This window comes from Brassica oleracea, chromosome C9 (genome assembly GCF_000695525.1).
Source record: "Brassica oleracea var. oleracea cultivar TO1000 chromosome C9, BOL, whole genome shotgun sequence".
NCBI classification, from domain to species: domain Eukaryota; kingdom Viridiplantae; phylum Streptophyta; class Magnoliopsida; order Brassicales; family Brassicaceae; genus Brassica; species Brassica oleracea.
Genome location: NC_027756.1, coordinates 3,717,039 through 3,727,977, shown reverse-complemented (window position 1 = coordinate 3,727,977; position 10,939 = coordinate 3,717,039). Strand labels below are relative to the sequence as shown.

The 10,939-nt window shown below is 32.3% G+C and overlaps 1 protein-coding gene across 1 annotated transcript; it reads right to left on the bottom strand.

The window, feature by feature from the left end:
- Positions 1 to 6,499: 6,499 nt before the first annotated feature.
- LOC106316414 (ethylene-responsive transcription factor ERF003-like) lies at positions 6,500 to 7,458 on the bottom strand. The gene is made up of 2 exons (XM_013754297.1): positions 7,261 to 7,458; positions 6,500 to 7,176 (listed from the first exon to the last, which is right to left on the bottom strand). Exons 1-2 carry the CDS (start codon positions 7,341 to 7,343, stop codon positions 6,714 to 6,716), a joined length of 546 nt encoding a protein of 181 aa, XP_013609751.1. The 5' UTR covers positions 7,344 to 7,458; the 3' UTR covers positions 6,500 to 6,713.
- Between the last annotated feature and the right edge of the window lie 3,481 nt (positions 7,459 to 10,939).

Here is a 10,939-nt window from a genome sequence, read left to right as displayed (position 1 = left end):
TGATTGTATATCACACACAATGGGATTTTTCATGGTTTATCAATCCTGACACTTCCGGTGATTCACGTTCATGTTAGTAAGAATCACTATTAACAGCAGATCGTTGCTCTATTCTCACGCACTAAGTCACAAATTCGATTCATAAACAGTACCAAACACACAAATAATTCAATATCCAGATTTCCAAATTCATATGGTGTTCAACTAACTAAGAAAAACTAAAACGGTTGATAGCAACAACAAATTCCATAAACCACGGGTTCAGCATCATCCTAAAGACCTCAGTGAAACAAGTATGTCACAAAATGAAGACTCTTAACTTCTACAAAGAAAATTCCACCAATTCACACAAGAAGACAAGATTGAAGTGATGAAAACATTATTACTCCTTCATGACTTTATTCCTCCTACCAGGTTTTTGTTTAGGAAGAGAAACATGAAAGGCTAAGTATATTAATATCAAAAACAATTATACGTAACCAAAAAAAAAAACATGTCCATCGCTTCCATTAATATTCTATAGAAACAAAAAAATTCGGTCATCTCGAACAAAGACAGACAACTCACAACACCATCACAATCAACACATTATCACCTACTTATCATATTCCAAATTGAATCAAAAGATAACTCAAGAAACAAATGTAGAAAAAATATAAAAAATAACAAAAATACTGTTTATCAAACATATACTCCAACTGTTGAAATTATTTTAAAAATCACATCCCGCCCGTAGGGCGGACCGACCCTATTATGTAATAAAAAGAAGATAGTTGCTGCGTAGGATTGTGATACTAAAAAGCAAAGAGTACTATAGAAGAAAACTGAAACATATTATCACTAAAGCATCCAATGCTTCTCCCAAAGTGGTGTAAACTATGACAACGAGTGACCTTTCTTTTTTTGGCCCTCGAGGATAATAACTAAACGAGTCCGTGCACCACACACACACACAGACACATGAGCAAAGTAATTTTTCATAAAAGGTGACACATTAGCAAAAGCAAGCGACTATCTAAAGGGGTGAAAGAACTATACATTTTAAAAGAGGCAAATGTAATGCTTAAGATCTGACTCCAACATTGTATATTTTCCTGAAATTGCATGTAAAATAAAGAACGGCACCCAAGAGATTGGATTATCTTCGTGGTTTTCTTAAGCATGGATAACTTAATAAAAGGCCCATCTCATATTTCATATGTTCAGAAACCATTACCAAAAAAAAACGCCACATATTGCTTTCATCATCAACGACTTCACGTGTTTTTTCCAAAATTGGTCGAAGATAATTGAATCAAGTAAGTCTCTATCGTGTCTTTTTCCACCACTAGTAAACAATTTAGTGGCAGGAAGAAGATATGCTTGTTTGTATTCACAGAGATAAAGAAACAAATATAGTCAGAACGAACCAAAACTCATACAGTTCCGTAGATAAATCCAAGAAGAGCAAAAGTGGATGATCGCACATCCAAAACAAGTAATGTAACAAAACCTGACAAGCCCTTCGAATGATCTTCTTGTTTGTTACCGTTTTGGCCCCAAATCTTTCTTTGATGCAAACTCACTCACACTTGCCCTACACATAACCAAAATAAGTAGAATCAGTTTTACTGATCAAATCATTTGGCTACGTAAATAAAGAAACGCTCACCAGCAAAAAAAAAAAGAAAAAAAAAACTAAACGGCAAGGGAAGTGGGAGAAATTAGCCTCTTTGAGTTGGGCCCCAAGGCCCAGAGACTTGTTTTCAATGTTTACAAAGATCATATAATCAACTAAACATGTCTAAACTTAATAATCTCTCTTGTTCCTATCAAATATCTCAAGTAATATTGCTAGTAGGAAATGATAATTCTGCTATCGACGAGTTCAAGTCCACTCTCAAATCTGCATTTAAAATTTGAGACTTTGGTCCAGCAAATTACTTTTTTTGGGTTTGAGATTACACGCAACAACATTGCTATTGGGAAAAATATACTTTAGAACTTCTCGAAGATGATGGTTTACTAGGCTGGAACTTAATTTCAAGATGTCTTCTGCTGATTGGGATCCACTTGAGGATTCTTCAGTGTTCACGGGTATTGTACGCAGACTTTTGTATTTGACACATTACCCGACTTGATATCACTTATGATGTGCATAGTTTGCGTCCATACATGTTTGCTCCCCACTCTGTTCAGCTAATAGGCCATTATCTGATATCTGAAAAATGATCCATGCGAAGGCTTATTTTACTCTACTTCATCTGATCTTCATCTTACTGCTTTCTCTGATGCAATTTGGGTTGCTTATCCGGATTCTCGTCTTTCTTCTATACTACTGAATATTGTGTGTTACTTGGTGATTCACTCATCTCTTGATTTTTCAGGAAGCAACCAATAATATCTCATAGCAGTTCAGAAGCAGAATATCACGCTATGGCTGATACTACATGTGAGTTAGTTTGGCTGACATCTTTATACTTCATGATCTTCATCGTCCTCCACCAACTGCATCCACTCTTCTCTGTGATAACCAATCAGCCTTACATATTGTTTCACCTCCGCTCAAACACTCATTGAGAATGATTGCCATGTGGTCTATGAAAGGATACAAAGTGGTTTTGTGAAGAATTTACATATTAGGTAGATAATCAACTTGATAATATCTTCATGTCCATTGTCCAACCGGGTTTGTTCTAATAATAACGATGTTTTAGTAATAAGGACGATACTAGAATCCATACATATTAGTATATTACAGAACCGGCCTTAGATTTATAGGACTCGAAATACCCCTTAAATAATCAATGTTTATATTTTTCTTAACTAATTTGGAGGGTCAAGTGATACATGTTAGTTTGCATTTTAGGGGCTGAAACGAATGTTTTCAATTGTTATGGCCAGGGTCGATCTTGTATGCAATACTTTTTTTGAAATTTGGGTGAACGAAATACATTTCCATGCACTAATACGAGACGACATATTACTAGTATTATATAACAAGAATGGACAAAATACATTTTCATATGAATATGAATACCTATTCATTCTTTATTTGGTGAATGCAGTGAAATTTTTATTGGGACAATAGAAAAGGACATTCCTCAAAGGAAAAAGGGTCACAGAAGTTCAACGAAGTAATGATGATCAACTCACAAGCATGCCCATTATTTTAAATCTCACCTTTGCTGCTATAAAATGCTTTAACAAAACATAATAATTGGAATAAACTACACTTTTGTAATTCCCTCTTATTTTTTCATTTTTTTAATTAATTAATTTACCTTTCTCAAAAGGTTGTGGGGGAAACAAAATCAATTTCCAAACAGGTATGTATAATCATTACAAGTTCCATTGGATAAAGACCTCGATCCAAAAAAAATAGCATCACGTTGATAAACTAATCTGTCTCATGTACTATTGTTTGACAAAATATGTCACATATAACATGGTTCTTTTCTTCGTTTTGTCTTGTTAGTGGATCTATGAGAGTATATATATAGTGGCTGAATAATTCTCACGTAGGCAGTATTTTAGTTGTTACCAAATCAATTGAAGTCGCATGCTAGCCTACTGTATAGAACTCCGAGCAAAATAGTTTGGAACATATTATTAGATTTTTAAAAGAACTCTTAGAATTGCTTTTGACTACCCATTGTAGAATTTATATGAGCTTATAAGTTAAAATTGAGTTATTATAGCGTTTATGTCCCTTTTGTCAACCTTATAAACTATAGGCTATTGTCACATCGTCCAAGACTTTTTAAAAATCTTCCATCAGTTTTCTTAGTTAGATAAACATGCAATTATGTGGTATAATGGTAAATTTATTTACAAATCAAAGGAGTGTTATTTATTGTAAAAATGATCAGCAGCATACCAAAGATGATAAGAAAGTCTCATCAAATCAAAGCCAAAAGCTGTTCAAATCATAGTTTACCCTGATTATTTATATCATCATCATAAGTTATACAATATTGTATATGCATAGCTTGCGTAATTTACTTTTATCTATTTTCAGAATGATATAGATTTATAGTTTATTATCTACAGCAGGCAAATAAAGGGGACAAGAAATCTTTTTGGATCCATATAATTCCGAACGTCAAATCATTATGTGCTGCAATTTAGATGCATTGCATGTTTACTGGTTTATAATTATATCGTAACGGGCCAACTAACCATACTGAATATTCACTTAAATTCAATTATATATGTTCCTAACAACTGATAAAAACGTGTACATGCTTGCAAGAAGAAACGATCGATCGGAGTGAAGAAGCTACCGGATTATAGTAACTGCGTCGTAATTGTTCTTTTACTGATGCAGTATTAAATTGTTTAGAAGATACGGTGTAGTAGTGTGCAGGGCCGTGCCTGATAGGAAGCAGGTCAAGAATTGGCTTCGGAATTGAGGCCAGTTTTTGTAAAATTGTTCTTGGTCCAGTGGTTTAGTAAGATCTTTTAACTGACCAGATCAGGAGTCCGAGTTAGCTTAGCACCGTTTTTGTATTTTCTTTGTTTTTATCAATTATTTTAGGTTAAATTTTTATATTAAAACAATTTAAAGGGCCAAAAAAAACTTTTATGCTTATAACCTACAAAAAGTTAGCCAGCCACGGCCCCGGTAGTGTGGTTATAATTGTTTCACCGTTTGATTCCTTGGTTTGCAAGCTCCGTGAAACGTTATGTATAAAAAGTGATTGCGGTTGCGCATTTTAAAAATAGGCAAGAAAAAAAGCAACTTTGTTCGTGTTAAACCAAACAAAATATTTCAAAACGTTGATTAAACAGCAAAAACCCTTATGTCACAAATCAAAGAACATAGCTTAATTTAAGATGTGTCGAGACCGGGTCCGGTTTTCATTTTGGTTTTGAGTCGAATATGTTCTTTTAGGTCAGGTTTATTGCTTTTGATTAGTCGTATAGCTGACCAACGTAAGTGCTAGAAACATACAAATCTCTCTAATTTATAAGTTAGATTTTTGATGGTCGTGTTAGGGAGACACTCTTTTCTACTTGGCAGCAATCCCAAATTTAAAAGAAAAAAAAATTAAAAGAGTGAGAAATAGAATTTTAAAAGGAAAGAAAAATAAGGCCCACCGTTGAAAAATGAGAAACCAAACCCTTCCAAACTCTGGGAAAATGGACATTTTATTCCCGGAGTATTTGAGATCGGCAATTTTAATATTCAAATATTGTTCGCTCATTATTATTCCTCAACTAATAGTTGACTGCGCAAAATTAAAAATAAAATAGTCAACCATTAATTGATAGACGGAAAAATAACGGTTTTCGTCAACTTTTTAATGGTTGAATATTTGAATCATAATTTTGCGCATTCAAAGATTAGTTGAGGAATAAATATGCGCATATAATACTTGGGTATTTAATTTACCGATTGAAAATTCTTGAGAAATTAAAAAATTACCTTTTATATTATTTATAAGATTGAAAGTCACACACATTAATTTTCTTTAAGAAAAACATAATTTAAAATATTTTCAAGTTAAATAAAATCATTATACTAGATATTTACTTTTCTGAAAGCGATTGTTGATTTTTTACAATGACATATAAAACAATACAAAATAATTATAGTTACATAATATTGCTGATATACTTCATGTTTATAAAATCATTTTAGATGATTTATAAAATAATTCCTATTTAAAGAATCTCAATTTGAACCAATTTATAAGATACTTAATACCAAAAAAATATTTTTAGTTTTTAAGAGCATATAAAATGATATAAGATAACTACATTTGCACTGTATTTTTAGTTTACAATATATAATTGTCTATAGTAGTTTATATAATTGTCTAAAGTATAGATTCAGTGTACAAAATATGAATGTATAAGCAATACAAAATCATCTATAAGTGATTTTATAAACATGATGTACATCAACATTGTGATGCAATCATGCAACTATAGTTATTTGTATTATTTTATACGTCATTGTAAAAGATTTAAAAAAAAATCAAAAGGTAAAATTTCGTATATTAGCTATATCTAACTTGAGAAATATTTTAAATTATGACTTAAAAAAATTGTTCCTTTTAATTCGCAAGTATTTTCAATCAGCAAATTAAATACTTAAGTATTATATGCGTATATTTATTCCTCAACTAATCACTGAAAACGCAAAATTATGATTCGAATATCCAACTGTTAAAAAATTAACGAACCCGCTATTTTTCCGTCCATCAGTTAATGGTTGACTATTTTGTTCTCAATTTCTTGGAGTCAATTATTAGTTGGGGAATAATTCTACACGAGCAATACTTGAGTAATAAAATTGCCGATTTCAAATACTTTTTTTTACTGAACCTATTTCAAATACTTGGGAAATAAAATACTCATTTTCCCTCCAAACTCTCTTCTTTTGATATATTTTGTCCAAATGTTGTATCTTTTTCACTACATAAAATCCCCACTTATTCACACACGAACTCAAAACATAATTCTCATGATTTCTGTTTATTTTTTCAATTGGTTTACATGGAGAATCTGATGCAAAGAAATTGATAACGTTTTCATATCATATAAATACTATATATTACATAGCATATGATCGATTGCTCTTGTAGAAACAAGAATGAGCGTTTCAAAAGAGGCCAATTCAGATCAAAATGTCTTGAACTGTCACTGCTACTCTCATAACGACGCCGTTGAAGGAAAATGTGATAAAATAAAAATTAATAGAATGACCCTAATAAAGCCGTTTATCACAGCGACTGAGTAGGTGAAACAGAGCGAAGCTCAATGGAACCGTAGTGAAGCAGCTCCTCGATCATCTGCTCGATATGATCTTCCTCCAATGGCCTGAGATTATGTTGCATATCCACGTCTCCGTCTTCCCACTTGATCTCCGTTACTCCTCCTCTGTTGTAATGATTACCGTCAGACGTCACATTCATGACCCCATCATATCTCGCGTTCTGCATTTGTGTTTGTGCTTGCGTCTGCGTTTGCGTCTGTTTGGTCAGCTGAAGAGAAGCCATGTAGCACTTGTGGAGTTTAGCGGTGAGAGTAGCGGAGAGGAGCTTGGAAGAGGAAGAAGGAATGGCGTTTGGGTTGTAAGGGAAGTTGGTACGAGCTCTATTGCCACACATTAGCCTTGCAGCCTCGTCGTAGGCTCTTGCCGCATCCTCCGCAGTCTCAAAAGTCCCGAGCCAGATTCTTGTTTTCCTGAAAAAAAAAAAAAAAAAACAAGAATCAGCTTAACTTCTTGATATAAAAATGAGAATAAGGGTATTATGGTAAAAGACTTACAAGAGAGGGTGGCGAATTTCAGAGACCCAAGAGCCCCAATGTCTCTGTCTCACGCCTCGGAACCGTTGTTGTGGTCGTGCCATTAGAATATTAGAGTTCAGGTGAGTCTATCAAAGTGTTTGTGGGGAATGTAAAAGAGGAAAGTGATGATAGAAGTGAAGGAGCGTTTTGGAAGAGTGGAGGGTGGCTATAAGTACTGTTGGCTTTATGAGAGATGTATTTTGTTGTGTAACAAATTTATTTTGCAAATTAACTGGCAATCAATTTGGTCCTAAAGGGACCCACACCGTTACCAATAAGACCCAGAAAATTTCGTTGGATTTTATGTTTAACTCACTTGTTGTATTCGAAATTGCCAAGACATGGGCAAATGTATTATCTAGTAGTCCCACATATTTTAGAGATTTAGTGAATATTAAAAGCTTAGACACCACATGTTTAAACTGAATGCAGGAGAATAGTTTTTGGAAAGTATCAATTGTAATTTCATTCAAGAGAGAATAAGACTTATCCACAAACAAATTTATCAAAACTTATGTAAATGATTTTGATTTTGCTTACAGGACTAGTTTCATAAGAAAACAATTCAGATTCTAAAATTCTATTTTCTTTTAGACTAATAATTTCCCTGATATATGTATAGGTCCTTTTTGTTACAAAAAAAATTGCAGGTTTCCTTTATCTTTCCAATGGTGAACAAGTTGGATCCAAAGACATTTTGGCTGGGGTGAAACTTCAAACCCACTGTTTCCATTTTCACATGGGTTTGATTGATCATCACAACATGTATGTGTATCTAGATAATGCCAATTAATTTTAGATTTTCCCCAACTAACAAATAATAATAATAATAATTGGAAAATATGAAGTTTGATGACTAGCGAGACTCTTTCACCACCATTCTTCGCCCATGTGAGGCTCCGATAATGACTCAATCAAACACCAAAACAATCTTCGAATGCTATTTATTTTATTAATGTTTTATGATCATACCCATGATTCCTGACTATACAGTTTACTAGATGATAGTCTAAGAGGAAAAGGAATAGTAATAATAATATGATTATATACGATATAATGACACTGTGTAGAGGGGAATGCCACATTCAGACTTCGTCTATGGATTCTCCTATATACGGATGTTTTTGGGTCAATTTTATATTTTGTTCTATAGATAAAACAAAATTAGATGGCTCATCAAATAAGAAAATACAATATATATATATATATATATATATATATGTAAATCATGCTGAGTCGCTAGTGTTTTAAAACTTATATTCCAATTTAGACAACGTATCCATTTTAGAGTCGATAGTAATTGGAATAAAAAGTGATAGATGTATTTTTTTTTTTGGTCAAAACAGTATGCTGTTAGAATGGATCCATCGAAATGACAAGTGCCAACATTATTGATGGAAAGTGGTTTGTTTAGACCGCAATTATGACTTCAAGAAAAACTACTATAATTATAAGGTCAATTACTAATTTTATTAATAATTAATCATTTTAACCCTAGTAATTAATAATTTTAACCGAAATAATTAATTAATTAGTTGGTATATATATAACCTTTGAAAGTAGTTAATCACCTTTGAAGCTATAACATTAGAACTGCTGTAACTAGTCACAAAACAATTTTATTAGGTCTAATATAATTTTTTTTGCTAACTGATTCTTCATGCGAGGTGTGGTTTGATTGTATAGGTCGATCAAACAATGAAGCATGTGGGAGTGGGAATGGGAAGATCTAACAAATACTGTTTTTGTATAAGTTGCATTCCTAATTTTCTCCTTGCTACTGTGTTTGGAACGTTTGAGTAGTGTGGCTATCTTTATAAGTTTCAAGCTCCATACTTCTGAAAGAGCGTAAAAATCAAACTTTATTTCTCGCATGGCATGAAAAACTCATGATTAAATAAGGTTCCTTCAAATAGATTCTTGGTAACAAATTCAAAAGTTACCTGATGTAAATAGATCTTTATGAAATTTCATGTATGATAATTTAAATATGCAAGTTTTCGTGGCAAATGAACTTTTATTAAGCAAAACATTATGAATTATGAACTAACAATTACATGATTTACATGTCATTATTAAATGTGTATGATTTGTTTGTTTTTATATAATAGAGGATCATAATTTGTTTGGTGAATCATATTACATATCTTAATTTGGTTTTGTCGATATTGGAGAAAAAAGAGAAAGTTGAACATACACAATAGGTTGCTTGGGACTACATACAGTTATGGGAAAATCAGACAAGTATTATGAATAAAATAAGTGGACCTAGAACGTAAACGCGTGACATGGGACCTACTACGACATGTATAAACATGGGTGATGAAATGGGTTGATTGCGATTCATGTCCTTTTCTGCATTCAGCTGTAATAAGCGAATCCAGAATTTTTTTGACTAGGTGCACATATTATAATACAGTATAAACTTACAAATTACAATAGGGAGATATTAAAATTTGGTAAAAATATATATACTTTTAAAAATGGTATGGATACATGTGCACTCTATATATCTTTAGTGGCGAAGGCCATACATATGATACTTTCAAAGTATGTAATATTTTTACTAAATGATGAAAGAGAAGAGGTAATTTGGAATTTTGAACCCGTTTTTTTTGTGCGCATAGCCCCTACATTTTATTTATTTGTTCACTAAAATCAGAGAACCGGTCGTGCATTTAGATATAGTGGTTTTCCATATTTAGAAATGGGACTTGTTAGCATAAGAATCATCAGATAGTTTTTAGATGAGTAATAAATACATGCATGTATTGGATTGATTAAGTGTTAGATAACAGTTTCATGATTTATAAATATAGTATAATAATTGTAAGTTAGAACGTACTTAATACTTATTTTAATTGCAAGAAGAAAACTTGCAAACAGGTTATTTATATAAATAATTTAGTTTAGTAGATAAATGCGACATAGTAAGGTGACATCCATATCAGTGACCGCCATTCCCTCGTCCCATTCCACACTCAGTCACATGCAAATATGGAGGGTCCATTGAATCCTCAATAAAAGGTCACAACAAAACCAATATTCTAAAGAACATATGTAATTTAAAGCATATAGAAACATAGTCATATATATACATATATTATTTTATGATAATAGATGAAGTGATTCAACATGGACTTTGGAGGTTTCAGAGGCGTTGTTCCTCAGCTTGCATACACACATGCAGTATCTTTTGGAGTTATCTGTACATTTTTATGTTCTTATTAGTACAAGAGAATCTAATCTATGTTGACAAATTTTCCAAATTTTTATTTCGAAAACTGAAAAAAAAAACAAATAATTACAAAAGGATTTTCTAGTATCAACTCTGTTTGCCATTTTGTGTATTATGTCGGAATAAGAAAAATAAATATCACAAAAAAAATCATCGTATATGTTTTTCTCAATGCATTATGTTATCGTCCTCTCCTTTCCAATTCTAGCGGAGATGATAAACATAAAATCACAAGTTCTAAATAATAATGTCTCTTAATCTTTCAGTAATATGGTTTGAATGTTGCTAATTGTTGGAAAACTTTGTTTGTTTTCAAGAACTCTGACACGTGCACACATACACAACTGAATTTTAACATTTATTTATAATACAATGTAGGGAGAATTGCCAAGTGTGACTCAAAACTTGGAGTCAAACCCA